General features: G+C 39.2%; 1 protein-coding gene across 2 annotated transcripts in view; it reads right to left on the bottom strand.

Annotated features, from left to right (window-relative positions):
- Positions 1-21,449, bottom strand: part of LOC106607935 (pro-neuregulin-3, membrane-bound isoform) — a 553,769-nt gene that overhangs the window by 214,583 nt on the left and 317,737 nt on the right. For both annotated transcript variants that reach the window (XM_014205430.2, XM_014205421.2), the window contains exon 2: positions 17,307-17,436. In XM_014205430.2, coding sequence (XP_014060905.1) covers positions 17,307-17,436 — 130 coding nt within the window. The remainder of the gene's footprint in view (positions 1-17,306; positions 17,437-21,449) is intronic.

Raw genomic sequence — 21,449 nt, forward strand, 5'->3', positions numbered from 1 at the left:
GAGCCGTCCCGACACTGAACTGACTACAGTGGATTGGTGCGGTCTGTGGGGGTGAGGCCAAGGTGATTGTGTGTTTGTGTGAAACACGGTACTTGGTGAAGCCCTATTGGAAGAAGGACCTGCTCTGAAAGTGTCTGTGTGACTGTCTAAGTGACTCAGAAATTCCACTATTTTCTAAAATGCCAGCCAGGTATGCCTCAAGTTACCTCTGCAGAGTAATTTGTTTTGGGACCTCTAGGTAATAATTTGATTACATTATGGGTCTGTTCATATAGATGATTTAAAACGTGGTAATCGGTGTAGGAGCTGCTCTGTGTGGGCACGGTAGGTTGACTCTCTGTGTGGGTAACCTTTCAATTATGTTTGGTGTTTTGTGTGGAATCTGACCAGTTTGTGTGGGTGATCATTAAAGTTCTGTGAGTACCTAAGAATTATAACTTTTATATGGATTCTGTGGATATATGAAATATGATCAATTGTAAGGTTATAATCGATTGCTAGAGATTTGATAAAGTAATGCTGAGAATATAATTAGATACAATTTAAACCACTCATTTCATAGACATACGAGAGTGGTATTTTAATGATAATTTGATAAAGATGAAGTTTTAAGCACTATTAAACTGTTTACAAAATCTGGGCACTTGTGCTCTAGAAACTGATTGGAGTGTGTCACTTAAAATTATATTACCCTAACAATGTAACTATAAATGCTTTTTGGATTATCTCTTCTGGGTACAACAGTTGAAATAAAACTGCCCTTAAGGTTTGAAACTGTTTTAATTTTTCTTCCCAGTATGAGATGAGTTGCTGGATTTATTGAATAAACCTTTACATAAAGTTAGAGCGAATTAAGATGGAATCTCTAATGTAATTTATAATGTATAAAACTAGGTATAATCAAACTAATTATTATTGGTTGATTAATGTGATGTAGTAGCACTGAAATACGTTGCATGAGAAAACAATCTACTGTTATTAAAAGGCTAAGATCTGTTTCCTAGTCAATGAATGGCGATTTTACTGAGTGCTAATCAATCTATTTGGCATGTGAGAATCATCGCCAGAGTAACGCTTGGACCTTTTAAATTAGACTATTTTCTGGGAATTGTCTCGGTAGTAGTGTTGATTTTTACAATACAGACAATTGTAAATTGGTTTATTTGCGAGTGATGTATTTAAACAGTATTGGTGGTTCAGTGGTAGAATTTTCACCTGCCATGGAGGCCTGGGTTCGCTTCCGGCCAATGCACTAATTGACTAAAATCTGGGTTTCTGATTGTAATTCAACTATTGATATGTTTCACTTCTGAAAAGATACAATCGTTAGTGTTTGTTTAAGATATAAACTGAAATGTTTTAATAGCTGGCTTAGTTTTAAATTGAAAGACTAATTCATTCAAAATAATAGCGAGTGAATTCTTGATGTAATACGTGTCTGTTGCCTAAATGGTCTGCTGAAATAACATATTGGAGAATAGGAGTATTTAAATAATGAATCAAAAAAGAGACAGTGCTTAAATCTAATGAATTAACAATAATAAGCGGATAGGTAACCACGCGATAGAGTTGTGCCCACCGTAAATGTGTTTTTTATTTTGGGTTGACTTTGATGTATTTTATAAATTTGACGTCTTTACATGTTATTTTTAAAGTGACTTGAATTTCATAAGTGTGAAGCTGAAAAGAAGAGAAATTAAAGTTTGTTTTCATCTTATGATAGAGGTAAGGCAGAAACGTTGTTTGAGTAGGGGTTATGTTTTTGCCTACTGGTAGGATAGGAGGAGTTGAAATTGTGTGCATGCAGTGCTATGTTGGACTGTAAGGGATTCAGGAATTATAAACGAAGCATTTTGTGTAATGTATTCCGAGTAATTGTTACGGTTTATAGTGGTAACACCAGTGAATTTGAGCTGAGGAAGTTAATGTATTCTCAACATTATAATCTGTAAAATTTCGATTACGGGAACAATGTCCAGGTCATAACTGTGGATTGCTGTATGAGTTTATTGCTTACAGGGACAGGTGCAAATCAATCACAGTTGTGTGTGTGTGTCCCTAATGGCAGGGTATTCCAGACATGTGGGAAGCTCTCACACTGAAAGTGCTTGAGATTGACTAAAAGTGCTTTTCCTCCTTAAGGGAACTAATACAGTCTTATCTCTCATGGCGGACCTGTGGATCTGCTGCCAAGGTTTGGGTTTTCTGTTTAACAAAAGTACTTTGAGTGGAGGGGGAGCCTGGACACAAGATTTTTCCAACTCAGAGAAGCTCATGGCTTTCTGGAAAATCCTTGTGTAACACTGATCGATGCGTTACTGGGCTTCCTATTAAGCACTTTGAGCTCTTTGGTAAACAGACTGAATGGCTTGATATTGCTCACAAAGCAACCTTGGGTAAAAAAACTAGTATGTCTAGTGGGGGTATCACAGATTAGAAGTATAGTTTTGTTACCTCTTAACGATCAAACAATTTCTTATGTTTTGGGTTAGCTAGGTTGAATCGATGGTTTGAGTTCTCTTTCATTTGCTTTTTAAAAGAGAGATTGGAAATCAAGTATGATGCCATGGTTCTTAAAATCGGACAACTGGAGCTTTTCCCCTGATACATAGACGTCTCTCTCAGGGGCATCTAGTTGTTTTCTTTGTGAGCAAACATGCAGACTGTGTTTATTTTTTTTTATTGAGAATGCAAACATGAGTTTACCCGAGCAACTTTGTCATCTGGAATCATTAAGGTAGTGAGTTTTTTGTGTAGCTTGTTGTTTACGTTATTTGCTGCATTTATCATGTATCATCTTAGCAACATTGGAACTTTCAGACCCTGTACAGACAGAAGGAAGATCTACATTGTAATGTACGAGCTGAACAGTATGATGATCTTTGGGGAATGCAAACAGTACAGATATGAAGGAAAAAAAGTTAGTTTTGACTCTTACGCTGATATAGAGACAAGAGCACTTTTTAAAGGTTTTAGAATTTTGTTAAACTGAGATTGAGGCCGTAAGCGTATGAAAATTGAAAAGGACCGGAAAATGTTGTTTTGTTTTTACTTAAAGGTTTTACAGAATACCCACACACACAACACATTTGTTATAACTATTTGTTGGTGTTTTTAAAATACTGGTTTGATTTGTTACATTTCATTTCCTTTGGGTTTGGGTGAGTTTTCCCATTTGATTGGTTAAAAGATATCTTAACCTGTTGGGGCTAGGGGCAGTACCCTGCGGTGGATAAAAGCAATTACCCCGTTAATCTGGTGCTAATCCTACCCGGTAACTGGGGCTGTAAGGTATACTTATTATATATGGATAGAAAACACCCTAAAGTTTCTAAAACTGTTTTGAATGGTGTCGAGTATGGCAGAACTCGCCAGCGGGCAAAAACCTGAGACATTTCGACTTGAGAAGTGAATTACACAGTATATTGGTACCTTTAAGCCTATACCATTGAAACACACAGGGTTGATGTGTTTTGGCACCCCTGTACTTCCACTAAATCTCACCAGCAGCACACAAAGTATTTTGAGAATATACACTGCAGAAATCTGACAGAGCTAAGAGCCGCCAAGGCAGTGATAGCAAATTGAAACTACAGCGCGGCGAAGTTACGATATTTGGGTACCACCGTTTTAATGCGTTATAAAATAAGGCCATTAGTCACACCATGAATATTATTTGTGTTCTGGTGAAACTAATGATTTATGCTATACAGCGTTTGACATGTTTTGAGCAAGGCGAAATATATTTTTCGTTCATAGCGAAGTAAACAGCTTGATCATGTACTAACAAGACGGAGATTTTTGACATAAATGATGAGCTTTGCAGGCAAAACTACATTACGTTATGGACACTGTAATGCCTGTTGACATCTGATATGAAAGAGAAGTCCCAAGGTAATGGATTATTTACATAGTATTTTCAGATTTTAGATCTCCCAACATGATAAATCTGTATCATAGCAACGTATTTTCTGGGCGCAGTGCTCAGATTATTGCAAAGTATTGATTTCCCAGTAAGGTTATTTTTAAATCTGGCAAGTTGATTTAGATTTCAAGAGATGTAAATCTATAATTCTTTAGGCGCCTTGTATATTATTTTACCAATGTTTTCTAATTTTAATTATTTAATTTTGTGGCCTTTTTTGACTTGGCAGTTATTGGAGAAGCTTGATTTCTCAACATGTTAACTAACATTTTGGATCTATGCGAACTTGAAAAATGGTACATTGTCTAACATAATGTCCTAGGAAGTGTCATCTGATGAAATTGTAAAAAGTTGGTATCATTTTACTTCTGGTTTTTTGTAGTTTTAGTAACCTGTCTTTTGACTTGATAAAACATTACACACAACTCTTGTAAATGTACTGTCTATACTCTAAATTTATGCTTTAGCATGAAAACCTTTTGAAGTAATGGCATACGTTAAATTAGGAGAGATGTTTATCTTTCAAATAGTGTAAAATAGTTGTATTTTTGAAAAATGTGAATTTTGACATTTGTTTAGTTCAAAATTTTAAAACAGGAAATGCCTGCTGTTGATAGAGTAACTGCAGGTAGCAACAGCTAGCGTCCCACCTAGCCCATATAAGTTAAAGGGAGCACTGGCACATGGAATTGTTATTTTCTGAGTTTTAATTAAACACTTGCATTCTTTTGATGAAGAATGTTCTGGAACCTGGGATTGCAAAATGTAGGAAATGTTTGATGGGTTTTCATGTTTCATTTGTCTAGCTATGTTAAAAAACACCTCTTTGAAGGGTGGTGACTTTTGTACTTTGTCAGGAGCTTTCCTTTGTGGTCTGATCGCTGTTGGAAAGCCATTTGGATAACATGAAACTAAGGTCATTGTGAGTTTCCAAGGTAATTAGTGAAATTGATAATTATGATGGAGTTTATAGTTGGAACATGTTTTAATTTGGACCAATGTGAAGAAGGAGAGGGCATTGCTTTTAGCAAAGGGTAGGCTGCTTTAAGTCTATTTTCCTATGACAAAATGGGTACAACAATTTTCTTTGTTGGGTTTTTTAAATGGCAATTTTAATTTGATTAAGTTATTTGAAAAATATTTGAACATCTTCTGACCAGTAGTAGTGTTGTTTTATACATTACTCTCATGGAGAGTTATGTGTTAAAAATGAGGAGGATCCCAAGTCCTTTGAGGTTTTGGATTCAGTTCTTTGAGGGTTTTGGGTTGAGGTTTTTACACCTTGGTGATATGTGAAGGAGTATATTGTTGCTGTTGTTTACTCTATTCTATTCGATGATTTATAGGTCTAACCCTGATTCTGTGGCTCTGCGATGGAGTTGACAGTGTGATGCGGCGGAGTATAAGCCAATTTGAAAGAATAGTTTCAATAGATATTTATTTTTATTCTCTTTGAAATATGTTTAGACATTTGTAAGAATAATTTGCAAAAGTAACAATTTATCAAACAGGCCCAACCTCTATGGGCTGGGTGGGGCGCTATTGTGACCTGTCAGTGCCTCATTAACAACAAGTGCATTCGGCAGTAAATTTAAGTCAAATAAATGTCAATTTAAGAACACCAAAAATACAACTATTACACCATTTGAAAGAGAATGACATCTCCTTAATCTATAACACATTTTACGATTTCCAAAAGGTTTTACGAGTAAAGCATAAATTTGGAAGTATGTTAGGACAGTATTACAAGGATTTGTGTGTAATGTTTTATCAAGTCCAAGAGCAGGGTGCAAAACCATAAAACCAGCTAAGTAACTGCACTAACCTTTTGTCTCATCAGGTAATACTTCTAGGACATTATATTTAGACAATGCATGCATTTTTAGTTCTAGTAAGTTCATATTTATATCCAAAAACAGCGTTTTACTATATTGGTGATGTTGAGAAATGGTTTCCTCCAATAACCAGCAGTCAAGTCCAAGCAATCTAAATTGAGAAAATAATTAAGATAGAAAACATTGGTAAAATATTATATTGTCATTTGAGGTATAAATTTACATCTCTTGAAGCATAATCAACATGAAGTTTAAAATAGCCCGAGAAATCACACTTTGCAATAATCCCAGGCTGCGCCCAGAAAAATACGGCGTTCTTGGTTTAGACTAGGCGTCATGTTGGGAGATCTAAGATGAAAGCAAATGATCATTACCTTGATTCTCTTCACAGCTGGATATCACTTCCGGGTATCACAGGTCCTGTGATGTAGTTTTGTTCAAAGCCCATGTATTTATGTCCAAAAATCTCCGTCTTGTTAGACATGATCCCCAAATGGCGGACTTCTGGAAGTCATGAAGCAGGGAAAAATGTACTTACGTTAGTTCAAACATGTCAAAACGTTGTATAGCATAAATCATTAGGGCCTTTTTAACATGAATAATATTCAAGGTGGACAGTGCATACTCTTTTATAACGTATTAGAGCCAGTACCCAACATGAACTTCGCTCCATTTCCTATGGTTATCCCAGATTCCACAATGTGACCGGTCGTCTCCCTTCAGAAGACTCAAAACACCACCAGGCTGGTGACATCTAGTGGAAGCAATAGGAAGTGCCAAAATATTCCTCAGCCCCTGTGTTTTTCAATGGGATAGGTTTAAAGTGTTGTATCAAGTATCTCACTTCCTGTCAGAAAATGTCACTAAGGTTTTTGCCTGCCAAATGAGTTCTATTGCCTCAGGGCTATTCAAACAGGTTTAAAAACTTTTAGTCACTTTTATCCATATATAATAGTATATACATATTCTTATTACTAGGTAGAGATTAGTAACAATTAAATAAAGTGTTTTTATCCAGGCAGTGCAAATGGCCTTTAGCCTATGAGTTAATGAGCTGAGCCCTAAGCTGTTGTTTTGATCTGTTCTTTGAGAATTATCATAAAAAGTGACATCAGACGGTGTCTTAATGCATGGAAGAGATAATTGGACCGAACAGTGTGTATACCTCAAGCCCTCACGCTGGCATAAAGAAGAAAAGTGACAAAGCATTTTAAACTTTCCGCTACCAAGAAGAAGAATAAGAGCAGAAGTAGGTTTGTATCAGATCTAAGCTATCAACTGCTTTTCTCTCATGTTTGTCTCGGTAATTTGGCAAGGAGGAGTCCACGTGGGTGTGCATGAGAGAACATTCTCAACTATAACATATTTTGCTGGTATACTGGTTGGCAGATGGTGAATATAAGGTGATAATTGTCTAAGGTGAAACATTGAAATTAGGATGACTATTATGTTCCTTGGCAATCTTACCTTTGAACTGTAAAGCTATCTGAAGAAGAATGAGGGCGCCAGAAGAATCGAGTGCCTGAAGGAGGAGTTTGGTCAACTGTGCCCAAAATAAACATGTGTTTTGAACTTTTGGGGTATCAGGTTGATTGTAGAGGTCTACACCACGTAAAATTATAGTAATTTAGATTAAGAATGCATTGGGAATACTATGTTTTCCCAACAGTAAAGCATCTGAGACCATTCATGCAATGAGGTTGCTTCTCAGCGAGGAGTGAGCTCACTCACAATTTTGCCCACAGAGAACACAACCATGAATAAAGGAATGGTACTAACACATCACTCCGAGGCTCAACTTCTCCCAACCATCCAGGAACAGTTTGGTGACAAACAATGCCTTTTACAGCATGATAGAGCACCTTGCCATAAGGCAAAAGTGATAACTAAGTAACAAAGAGAACAAAACATCGATATTTTCTAAACTGTTTGAATGGGTGTCTGCCAGGTATAAGCAGGGCTCATTTGGCAGGCCAAAACCTGAGAGATTCCATGCAGGAAGTGCCCACCTCTGACAATTTCTTGCCCTTCTTGATTGTCTCTATCCATTACAGAGGATCTCTGCTGTTTCGTGACACTTCCTCGGCTCCCATGGGCTCTCAGAAGGCGGCACAATGAGTGGCTGGTCACAGTACTGTGAGACTCGAGCGCGTGCCAGCGTGACCCCATGCTTTGTTTTTCTTTTAGATCTGTTTTACCTAAACACAGATTCGGTCGGAATATTATACGCTTTTTATGAGAAAAATTGCATAAAAATGTATTTTAAACAGCGGTTGACATGCTTGCGGTAATGGAATATTTGGGGAAATCTTTTTGTCCACCTTGAAATGCCATGCTTTCGTGACCCTTATTTACCACTTCGGATGGTGTTGGTGTCTTTGAGCGCGCGCGCTGCGAACAAAGCGCGCTGTTTGGATATAACTATGGATTATTTTGAACTGGAAGCCAACATTTGTTTGATAGCAGTCCTGGGGGTATTGATGAAGAAGAACAAAGCTAATCAAACTTTTTCTAATAAAAAGTAAATCTGACTTTTAGTCGGGGCTAAATTTGGTGGAGTGTCTAAGTAGCTAGCCGTGATGGCTGGGCCTATCTACTCAGGTATGGCCGGGTGACGCTTTCACGAAAAGCTATTTTAAAATCGGACACCTCAGATTGCACAAAGGAGTTCTGTGTCTTATAATTCTTAAAATAATTGTTATGTGTTTTGTGAGCGTTTATCGTGTTGAGTAATTTGATAAATTCACCGGAGGAGTTTCTTAAATGCGATTCTGAGCGTCACATGCTAATGTGAAAGCTAGTTTTTGATACTAAATATGAACTGATTGGAACAAAACATGCATGTATTGTATAGCATAATGTCCTAAATTTATTGTCATCTGGTGAAGATCATCAAAGGTTAGTGCTGCATTTAGCTGTGGTTTTGTTTTTTGTGACATTATATGCTAAGCTTGAAAAATGGGTGTCTGATTATTTCTGGCTGGGTACTCTGCTGACACTTAATAATGTTTTGCTTTCGCTGTAAAGCCTTTTTGAAATCGGACAGTGTGGTTGATAAAGTGTAGCATTAACAAAATGCTGTGAAATATTCCATATGTTTGTAAAATGGAAGTTTTTGTATTTTTGAGGAATTTGTAATTGGCATCCACGCCTATCATTGGATATTGGAGCGAATTTCGCTAGCGGAAGTCTAGATATAAGAGGTTAATTACCAATAATTGTATTTGTTTTAATCCAGGTGCCTCTGATATTCAAGGCTGCTGAGCATATGCTCCGCAAGCATTACCATACCCTAAATCAAAACACAGAAGCGATCCTTCCCTCTATCTGTCTATTCCCATCCTGGGCATCTCTCCCTTTTCCATTTTGCTGGCATAGTGAATGTGTTAATCCACATCTGTTGGGGTTCATTTGCTTGGACTCTCTGCCTAGATACAATGTTTGGACTCTTATCCTAATTTTCTCCAACCTCGAAAACATGCATCTGCATCAGAAGCACTCATTATTCACAGAGAGAGGCTGGAGTGTGAACCCACTGATACACAATCAATTTCACACGCTGATGGTATTCAATACAGGCAGGAAAAGAGAGGGAGATATTTCAATTTTTTTTAAAGCCCAGATGGAGTTTTTGTACCTGAGATACAGACAACAGGGAGGCAGAATGGATCTGCTGTTTGTTTACCGTACATGGCGCGCACACACACACACACACACACACACACACACACACACACACACACACACACACACACACACACACACACACACACTTGGGATCAATCTACACAACACAAACCTTTATCCCCAAGGCTTGCTTCACCACGTGAAGGCTGGTATATGAGGAAATCTACAGGGTGTCAAAAACAATACACCAGATAATACAATTGTCACCCTCCGCTATGCAGTACCTGAACCACCTGTGCTCCCGGGTGCATTGTGTACTCAGGAGCTGTGGACATTCTCAAAAAGGGTGAGAGAAAAGAGAGGTTATATATTGGAAGGACCTTGCTTCACTCCAGCGTCCTCTAGCCTGGCGTCAATTCCAGTGTTATGGCAAGTGGAAAGTAGAAATGTTGGGAGAAATGGAACTGAATCCCACTTTGTGTCTACGACAACTTGAATTTTCTATGGTGTGCCACAGTCAGAAAACCAAATACCGGGAGGGAAGATCTGAACACATGGCCTTTCCCTTCCCTCCCTCTTTCACCCCTGTACTCTCTGATCTTTGGTGTTTTCCAGAACAGCAGTTTTGCTGCAAGAGTTACTCTGCTTTTTATCTAATGCAAATGTCAATCAAGATGAAGGGAAAAATGCAGTTGTTATGACTGAAAGGAGCCCAAACTGCCTCTGAAAAAAAGTACTTCACCATCTGATAGAATGCAGGTCATACAAGGAAATTATTTAGGGCTTAAAAGATAAATCTGCAGCTAAAAACAATAAGAAGTGAATGGCCACTCCACCTATTTGTTTGTTAAAAGCTGAGGGGATGGAGCCTGGATGAGGTGTAACCAATCTCAAATTCACTTAGACAAGAGATATGGACTGACCATCCATGATATCAACCTTTTGTTTAAACCATGTTTTGAGGCTTTACAGTGTTTGTTTACATATTCAATGTTTATAAACGTGGAGGAGAAAAAGCTGTTTGTAAACTAACTCTAACACTTGACTCCCTTACAAGTAGCTACCTTATTGAGAAAATGTACTTACTATTATCTGGCATTAATAAGTTTTTGTCCCACCCCTGGCTACAGTATCTTACGATGAATGCAGTAACTGCAAGTCACTTTGGATTAGAGCATCTGTTAATGACTAAAAATGTAAATGTAAAATAGGTAAAACAAGCGTAGATTTTGGAGTTCTGACGAGGGTACGACAGTTGAACAAAGCTCATGAGGCATTTATAAGTTATATTCTTCAAGAATAAATGATTCTATATATCATTAATTTATAAGTCCAAAAATGGATGCAGCAACTTTTACTGGGTGCCACTTTGAGAGGCTGCAGTAAGGAGGAAGAATTACCTTATAGGACCTCCTCGGGGCATGAGATGTGTCTTGGACCCATAAACCTTCACAATGCACCAACTGTTTGACTTACAGAAATTAAACGCTAAGGCTTCAAATGGCTAGCTCTAGGAAATTGATATTTGCAGCCCTTTCATCATGGACACAAACTCCTCAACACCACCGCCATTCAGTTCCCACATCAGTCTAACATGAGCAATTAGAACTCTTAGTAGTAAGGCCTAGTTACTTTGGCTAAGCCCAAGACTTAAAGACTACTGTAGGAGCTACTCACTAAACTCCCTCCAATTGCAACTGAGTCAACCAATAACAAATGGGCATGATGAGGCAATATAAAGAGCATTGATCTAAATTTATTAGCCTGGCCCCCAGATTTGTTTATGCTTTTGCAAATCCCTCATTGTCAAAAAGTCAGGCATGACAGTTCCATAAGAAGGAGTTTCAGATTCATTTCAGATAACACCCTTTATTCCACCAGGGAAACATCCCCAGCTGAGCGCATTTGGCGTCCTCAGTCTCTGACAGGGGCTTTGCATGGATCTCAGCTCGTTTTCCCAACACTGCACTTCCGTACTTTAGAGACAGATGGGATTGCCTTTTTCTCCATTTCCCCACAACGGCGAGGAAAGGCTTAACATCCCCTTGTTACTAACTAGATGGAGGCCCTTACAGTCGGTTGCAAAAATAAATTGAATTCCTTCCTGGGCAGATAGAATAAATAAACGTGGTAAGTGTGTTTCAAGCCCTGTGTGTCTCTCTGGGAAGACCAAGCCTGGCCTGGTTGACACAATTAGGGGATAGATTTGTATTCAAGTAACCACTAGAATACAGGGAGATGGAGAGAGAGAGAGGGGATGTAGAGAAAGAGAGAGAGAGTGATAGAGGAGAGAGAAAAGGTAACAGAAAGAGTAAAAACAGAAGCTATCTACGCAACCAGAAGCGATCTTCAAAACAAAACATTAGCCTGCAAAAATGTTGTATTGAAAAAATGTATTATTTAAATATTAAAAAAATGTATGGGCAGAAAGAAACAAAAGGAGTACACATGAAGCCATATGGCATTAAGTATTACAAGCAATAGAAATGTCCATAGGATGAACAAAACTTGATTTGTTTTTATTATGGAAGACAAAACTAAGATGGGTATGAATTTGGTGTGTGATGTCATCAAGGGTTTGTTGGGAAATGTATGTAAGTCTGAGTTGGTGTTTTTGTCTTTACTCATCTTTTTTTTCTTCTTCATGTTGAAGGTTGGGCATTAAGTCCCAGCCCGACCTCATCTCAGTTTAATGTATCTACGTTTGTGAAATGTTAATTGCCTATTGTCCTTTGTATACAGTGTGTATGTTTGTATTGTCTAAACCTAAATTAAAAATACATTTAAAAAAACTGAATTGCAAAGAACAAATACAGTTGCCTGAGTACTTAACTCAAATTAGAGGGGTAATTTGAAACAAAATCCTGTGTATATCACTTCATAATCAACTGAGACCACTGAACTCCAAATAGCCATGTGTAAGTGTATATTCTCCAGTGAGTGCCTAGGGGTTTTGCTTATGCAGATTTGTTTTTTTATATAACAGTACTGACTAATTTAGTGGTTAGATGAACACAAATGTTTTTTGATAGTATGTTGCCCAAAGCAAAAGACGCTATTGTATGTTTCTGTTTAGGGAGCACTTACTCAGGTAAACAAACAAGTGTCCTTGTTTACCTAAGAGTAGTAAACAGTGATTTGATAAACTGAATTAATAGTTTGGGGAGGCAGTTTTCGAGCTACCTGAGACTTGTAGAAAAGGGACTTGATTCATGATTTATGATTCTATGGAAAATCGTTGAGCAGAGGATCAAGATTCATCTGAATTATTAAAATGATGCATTCTGAGACAAACTGCATCTGGAATAACATACATTTGTCCACCGTTAATACAACGATTGATGATTAGTCTCAATTCTGTGTAAACTGAAATTGAATTAAACATGCCATGATCAATGTTTCATGTGAAACTTGTCATTCTTTGTTGATTATTTGTATTTATTTTACTCGGAAGCATGCCAATAGAAAATACATTCTCACTAATTCTTCCCTTTCAGATGCACTGCAGTGTTTTATCACTGATAGCCTCTCAGTCTGCTGAGGCTTTTTGCCTGGAGATCATTGGAATGATATGCCCTTACCCCGTGCAGTTAGGGCGAGGCATCTATTAACCACGTAGAGAGATGAAACTGAACCGTTATTATCATTTCCAAAAAGCTCTCACAGTCTCAAATCAGAATTAGATGTTAATCCATGTTTCTCAAAAGTCAAATTTCTAAGTTGTTCCAAACTTCAGATTTCTTCTGTTGAAGGTTAAGTTTAGGCATTAACTCCGAAGTCTTAGGTTAGGCATTAACTCCAAATGGTTAAGGTTTGGGATAGGCTTAAAATAAAAATAGATATTTTTTTTTTCGCTGGATTCGAACATACAATTTTTTGCCCATCCACCATCCCAGTCCATAATGCCCCAAACAAAACCAGTGAAACCTAAAAGGCATCCTAACAGCTTCTACACCCAGATCACACGAAGACTGCTAAACAAACTATTCGCATTGACCCCTTTTTACGCTGCTGCTACTTGCTTTTATTATCTACGCATAGTAACTTTTTCCCTACCTACATGTGCATACAGTACTCTCAATACCTCATACCTCGACTAACCTGTACCCCCACACATTGACTGCCGGTACGGTGCCCCCTGACCTGGCTGATTATTTCATAGTTTTCCGGACATTTTTACTTCTGGAAACCATGACTGATTGTTGGGGTGACAGGTAGCCAGTGGTTAGAAGCGTTGGACTAGTAACCGGAAGGTTGCAAGATCGAATCCCTGAGCTGACAAGGTAAAACAAAATCTGTTCTTCTGCCCCTGAACAAGGCAGTTAACCCAGTGTTCCTAAGCTGTCATTAAGAATTTGTTCTTAACTGACTTGCCCTAGTTAAATCAAGGAAAAATAAAATGGTTGAGAGTGCTTTCATTTCTAAGGCTAATAACAACCAACCATTTTCTGCTATGTTCCCAACAATCAAATCAGCCCTCTCTCACTTATTGTGTCATATAAATCATTCACACTCAATATTTCTAATCACTGCCCAGTGCCCAGTATAATCCACAACACCGTCAAAAAGAGCTGCATTTCTGTTTGAGGCAAGGGTAAATCCCGGCTATCCCGTTAATGCTGCCAGAAGAGTACTGCATACACACACAGTCATGCACACATCAAAGGGGAATCTAAAGAGAGCAGTGTATTTATTTAACCTTTATTTGGTCATACTGAGACCAAGGTCTATTTTACAGATGAGCCCCTGAATTACATAAATTACAGAAAATACAAAATGCAAGCAGAAAGAACAACATGGTCATAAAAAACTAACACATTCTGCATCAGTAATAAGGGTCCTCAATCAGCCCTTCTGAATTACACTACGATTATTTTCAAGACCATTCAAGTGGTGGTTGGTTCTTTGTTGCTGCCTGTTGCCATGGCAACACCATCTGAAAGGACTGTTGGAGGCTAAGGTTGCATTGCAGGCTGCTTGGCCTTGAAACAAATTGCTACAAGCGGAAAGAAAAGGCTGAGAGAAAATACTAATTCTTCACACCAGATGTGTGTTAGGTTTCCCTCCGCGAAGCACCCGGATTGTCTTTGCGAGTTCGATGAGGCATATGGAATGAGGCATAGTTATCAAAGAAAGTTACTATTTGGCTTGCAGGGGATGTCCTTGGCCCCTAAATGTATAAAACAACCCCCACTTGAATGGTCTTGAAAATAATGTAGTGTAATTCAGAAGGCTGATTGAGGACCTTATTACTGATGAATGTGTTAGTTGTTTATGACCATGTTGTTCTTTCTGCTTGCATTTTGTATTAATATTGATGTGTGTATTTTCTGTAATTTATGTAATTTCAGGGCTCATCTGTAAAAAGACCTTGGTCTCAGCTATGACCAAATAAAGGTTAAAATAAATACACTGCTCTCTTAGACTTCCCTTTGATATGACTGTGTGTGTATGCAGTACTCTTCACAGCATTAACTGGGATACTCTCGGGATTTTGGCAATGAAGCCTTTTATCTATTTCCCCCATATTCAGACGAACTCCATGGATACCATTTTTGTGTCGCTGTGTCCAGTTTGAAGGAAATTAGAGGTAGTTCCAGGGAGACAATTCTAACTAGTGTTAGCTCAATGACTGGACGTCTATGGGTATCACTGCAGATACCCATAGACATCCAGTCATTGCGCCCAAGCTGGTTAGCAAATGTGCTAGCTCTAGATAGCAACTTCCTTCAAAATCTACGCATAGACATAAAAATGGTAACCCCGGAGTTCATCTGACTCTCGGGGAAGTAGATAAAGGGCCCCATTGCCAAAATACCAAAGTTTCCCTTTAATCCTGTGTAAAACACATGTAACAGAGTTAAAAATGTAGTCTTGGTTATATGCAGTTTCACCAAAATGAAGTTGTCTACCAGTGTTGATGGAGCCTCCTAGAGGTGTTACTGCAGATCTGGTACAACGTGTGTTGCTGATGTTCTCCAGCAGACAAAGCTTTTCCTATACTAGAGGTACATGTACATATCCTGAAACATGCTGTCTGCAATATTTCATACGATTTACAATAAATAATGTTTTCTAAGTTGAAAAACGCTAATGCATTATAATTATTATCCATGTTGGGATGTGATGGTTCATGTCCAGTTCAGCTTGCTAACAATAACTTTATGGACTTTTTGCTCTACGCCACGTTTTTTGTAAGCTAGATAGCAAGCTAGCTAGTGAGTGTTTGAAATCGGCACATTTCTGATGCAAGCTGCATATGTATGATGATTGTGCATTAAGTGATATATGAAAAGTAAATGTTTTATTTTATTTTACAAATCCAGATCCTGTCACGTTTGCAGTGACCCTTGGGCATGTGTGAAGACATTCACACATTGTGTCTGTCTTCCAGGTATGTTTTTAATATGTGTTGTGCATGCTTGTTGGTTCTCCTGCAGAGCTCACGGTTACTCTCTCTCACTCTCAATGCAAAGCAATGCAGTCGTTCTGATTTGGAATTCTGGTTGAATGTAATTGAATTGTTTATAAAATGTAGAAAATGCCTTTGACTTTAATTGGATAGAATTTAATTGGATTTATATTGTACTAAAAATATATGATCATTTGTTTAAATGTGTATTGTGGATTATGTATTAATTAATGTTAATATGTAAAGAACATTTTATTATGAGAAATGTGCTTTTAATTGTATAATAAAATATACAAATCTAAAGCTATTCCTACGCTGGAGATCCTGTCATGTTTGCAGTGACCTTTGTGCATGTATGAAGACATTCATACGTTGTGTCTGTCTTCCAGGAATAAATAAGACCCGAAAGCAAGTCCTGTGTCTGTCATCCATCTGACCAGCCAAACAGAGTTACACATACTTTCACAGAATTCCATGGCTGACACATTTACCACTACTCAGCATTAAAACATCAGGCCTTCAGTGACCTTGTCCTTCCAGAGTGAGGCTACATAACAGAAGTCTTTGAACAGCCAGCCAACTGGGAAGTCCTCAGATTATGATTTGGAAGGAGTTTGTTCTAGGACGCAATTAGAGAGGCTCAGTGTTTGAACAGGCTAAGTAGTCAAATAAGTAGGATGACAAACTACTTCACCAATTCACCGTTCAAACGAAGACACTTGGTCTCATGTTTTCTTGGCTCATTGGTTAGGATTATTAACTTATTCATTCCTCTACTCCATTGTAACATGGTGTGGGTAACTTGTAAAGAACCTGTTGCATTAATCACTCAGAAATGGTCCCGTGTGGCTCAGTTGGTAGAGCATGGTGTTTGCATTGCCAGGGTTGTGGGTTCAATTCCCACGGAGGGGCCAGTACGGGGGGAAAAAAATGTATGAAATGTATGCATTCACTACTGTAAGTCACTCTGGATAAGAGTGTCTGCTAAACTGACTAAAGTAGAAATGTCTTCACTGCACAATAGGTCTAAGATGTCAACCTTTTAATCACAAGTGTTGCAAAAGATTACTATAACTTTTACTAAGACCACCCTGTGGGGACAAACTTCTGTAAAACTGACACTTTAAATCCGACTAGTAGAGTCACCATCAAACTAACTATCTGACAGAATACTGTTACTATCTGTCAATAACAGTAGACTCTTTCAATCTTTCCTCTGTTAAAGATGCACTCTGGGATCTTAAGCAAAACAAATTCATAACATATTGCACGAATTGGATTCATAACATATCACATGAAGTGCAAAATACGTATGATATCATACAAATTGCGAAAATCATATCACACGAAATGGATGACATAGTACACAATTGGCTGAAATAGTACACAACAAACAGGGACCATTTTTGGCTCGTGAGCACCATTTTCAAAACTACTGGCTGAAGTTATACAAAAGTTTGAGAGTGCATCTTTAAGCCTCTTTCACACACATACACAGTCATCTTACCTGCAATGTTTGTGTGGGCCACTCAGCGTCTCGATGACAAAGCATTCTCCATCATTCAAGCAGTAGGCCAGGTCCTTCACGTGACATTGCTTGAAATGCTCTGAGCGCATTTGAGGAATGGTGGGTGACGCTGCAGAGAAAATATCAAAATTACAGAAAAGGGAGACAGAGAAAGAGAGAAAAAAGAAAGAGATCTTAGTTAAAAAAATAACAAGGAACACATTTCATCAGTTCATATTCAAATCATAACGATAAGACATATTTCTTACGCCTATCTACAACTAAGTAGTAAGCAACATTTAAGGCTCAAAAAGGTACTCTAAGAACAGAAAAAATCTAAATCAAATAAAACTCCCAACAGATTCCCCCAGAAATGCACAGTAAGACCACACCCCTGCACTGCTGCAGCAGGAGTAGCCATGTGTGTCCTATTAGTCTCCTTTGCAGGTTTCATTACTGTAAAAGTGACAGTGGACGTGCTGTAATACACTGTATGTAAAAGTTAATACAAAGCCCAGTGTTTGTTTAGCTCCTGGTACATCACTGAGAGAAGATGAATGAGGGATGCTGATAATCTGTCCTTGCTATGATTAATACTGGAAGGTCTGCAGTGTTCAGGAACTTGACTCCTCAAAATGATTAATAACACCAAGCCTGCTGTACACAGAGCCTACGGTGTGGTGAGAATATCAACTTTGCCTAACTGATGACAGTCCTATTAAAACGCTAGACCATGCCTCAATGGTCCTTCATACATGGGGAGTTAGCCAGACTAAACCGGGGTTGGAGCCATGCCTTTGTGTTTTTCATTTCACGTATGCTGACAGTACACATTCAGTACAGAGAACCCTGACTCGCACAGGTATGTGGTGCCAAACTTGATCACAACATCTACTGCTTTCTCAGTCAGTTTCTCAACCTCAAAAAGCATCTTGCATCAATCAGTGTATTCCAGTTCAGAATAAAAAGGATTACTTGTGTTTTAACAGCAACCGTTATCTTCCATCTTCATCTGTACTGTTACTTAGGGTTGCACTAGAAGCAAGATAGCTTGCTTTGGCTAACGTTAGCTAGCTAGCTATTGGCTGTGTACAAGGGGATTGTTTGAAAGAGAAACTCACATCGATTACTATGAGAGATGGTACTCCCTTATTTCTGCTTATCTTCACCTGTTATAAAAATCACAAAAATGCTTTGCGAGCTGACTTACTTTCCGCTGTCGAAGCACTGTTTCCTGAAGCATTCTGCCCTGTTCTGAAAGAGCTCCCTGGGTTTACTGTCATGCTGTGGATGTTTGGTCAGTTAATTTGTTCGTTTTGGGAGACTCATTACTAAGCACTTCCTGCACAAAACACATGTGGGCACTGTCTTGTTTTTGCACGCTTTGTTCAAATAATAAAATGCAGTACTACAGGAAATTTCTTAACGTTGCTCTTCTATTAGCTAGCTACAACTGGCATGTTCACGTATCTCCAACCATGATCAACTGACCATGACCTAACCATCTGGGTGGTCTTAACCAATCATAGCACAGTATGATACGGGTGGTAAAATGCATCCAATTATAATTCAGTATGTTTACACATATGAATATTACATCCCCCCTTCTTTTAAAACAAAATAAAAAATGTTTTTACATATTCTAAGCGTTTCTTTTGAATACATGCTCTGTAGTTTGAACTCAAGGTAAGAAATCATTTATATTGCATACTACACCAACTGAATCAACATAGACTCTGAAATAATGATCCAACATACTGTTACTTTCCAAACAAGGGATTCTCAGCAACTCAGCTTTCACTGAGAAATTACATCTTAACATTTCAAACAAATACAATACCAAAGCATTTCCAAGTGAACTTTCAATAACAAGTTTACAGTCTGGAACTCTTTTAGGGCAGCCGATCCGCCTACACCCTTGACATTTCACAGGTCTAGGAGACAGCTCTGGGCTTGACCTCTCTTCCTGACCTTGTGCGATATGATGCTGAGCATGCTTCTGTGTCAGTCAACAGTTCTTGTGGTGTTGCAGGTAAGTATGGTGTATGTTGTGCTGTGTGTGTGTTTAGTCCATCACGTTCTCTTTCAGGGGAAACAGTTCATCTCATCAGTGTGTTGTTATTTTGTGTTCAGTAGGTGACGACGCATTGCGGTGGTACACCGTTCCTTCTGCGGTGCGGACGTGATATGAACGTTCAGTGTCAGCTGGCTGGATGACGACTGCTGGCTTCCAGAGGCCATGCTCCTGGATTCTAACTGACTCTCTGTCGATCAGTGGTGGCAGTGGTCTAGCTGACCTGTCATAGTATCGCTTTTTTGATGTTGTCTGTGCACGTTTTTCATGCATTTCCTTTAGCTGACGACTTCAGGTTGCAGCTGCTGGACTTGGTGCTGGAAGGATTGAGCGAAGTCGGCTGGCTCATCAACAGCTGGGCTGGTGATTTGAAGTTGTCAACTGGAGTGTTGCGGTATTCAAGAAGACTGAGGTAGGGGTCTCGCTTGTCTGCTTTTGCTTTGTCCATGAGTGATTTAGCAATCTGCACAGATTTTTCAGCAAGGACATTACTTTGAGGGTAATGTGGGCCTGTGGTGACATGTGTAAACTCCATGCTTTTGTGAAGGATTCAAACTAATTTGATTTGTAAACAGGGCCCATTGTCAGATATTAAAGTCTCTACAATGCCATGCCTGGCAAAGGCTGCTTTCAGCTTGTGTATCACAGCTGCAGATGTGGTGCTGTGAAGCTTGTCGAGTTCGAAGTATCTTGAGCAGTCCACTGTTATGATGTAGTCCTCGTTGTTCCAGGTGAACAGATCGGTTGCCACGACCTGCCAGGGTCTGTCTGGGATACAGTGAGGTAACATTAGCTCTTTGGTGTTTGAGGGGTGTCGTTCAAGACAGATGGCGCATTTACCAACAATGTCCTCTATTTGTTTGCACATTCCGGGCCAAAACAAAATGTCCCGTGCTCTCTGTTTGCACTTTTCCATACCCATGTGTCAGCATGGATCTTTGTCAAAATCTCTTCTCTCTCTGAGACTGGTAGGAATAATGATTTTCTCTCCTTTGAAAATTATTCCGTTGATCTGTGATAGTTCATCACGATGGTTCCAGTATTCTGAGAGCCCTGAGGGCATTTTCTGCTCTCCTCAGGCCATCCATCCTGCATGACTTTCCTCAGCTGTGTGAGTTGTGAGTCCTTTTCTGTTTCTGCTTGGATCCTCCTTCAGTTTTGTGTCACTAACTGGCAAGTTGCTGTACACAGTGTGGCACTTGCTTGTCCATGCCTTCACTGAGGCTGCTGTCCTTGTAGGTAAGAAACTTCCTGGGGAGTGTGTCTGCGACAGGGGATGTCTTTGCCTCGGACGGTGAGTGATTATGAAGTCGTATTTTTGTAGTTGAAGGATCATTCTCTGTAGCCTTGGCGGGCTGCGGCTAGTGGTTTCCTCATGATTGACTCAAAGGGGCTTGTGGTGATGTACTGATGGAAATGTTTACATCTGAACAGAATGGCATAGAGCTCCTTTTTGATTTGAGCATAGTTGATTTCACAGTCTGTGAGAGATTTGGAGGCGTAGCCGATGGGCTTTCCTTCTTGCAGTAGCACTGCACCAAGTCCATACTTCGACGTGTCACTTGGAGTCTGAGCTCTTTGTTGGGGTCGTAGTAGGCAAGGATTGGTCCTGGTTTTCTCGTGATCAAGTCTTTCACATTCTGGAAAGCAATGTCGTGTTGCTTGTCCCAGAGAAACTCACTGGACTGCTTTAGCAGTTGACGCAGGGGTGCATTAGCATTGGAGAGGCTGGGTGTGAACTTGGCTAAAGTAGTTGACCATGCCAAGCACTGTTTCCAGCTCTGCACGGTTCTTTGGTGGCTACATTTCTTTTATGGCTGAGATCTTCTGTGGATCTGGCTTGATTCCATTCACAATGAGAAGATATCCGAAGTAGCTGACCTCTTTAGCGCTGACTGTGCTCTTCTCGGAGTTGAGCCGGACTCCTCTCTCGCGGGACCTTTGCAGCATCGCAGAGGTTTCGGTCGTGCTCCTCTTTGTTTCAACCATAGACAAGGATGTTGCCCACAATTCCGTCGAGGCCTTCATACACTTCGTTGATCTTTCGCTGAAACTCGTCTTGGGCTGAG

Source organism: Salmo salar, chromosome ssa01 (assembly GCF_905237065.1).
Source record: "Salmo salar chromosome ssa01, Ssal_v3.1, whole genome shotgun sequence".
In the NCBI taxonomy this organism is placed as follows: domain Eukaryota; kingdom Metazoa; phylum Chordata; class Actinopteri; order Salmoniformes; family Salmonidae; genus Salmo; species Salmo salar.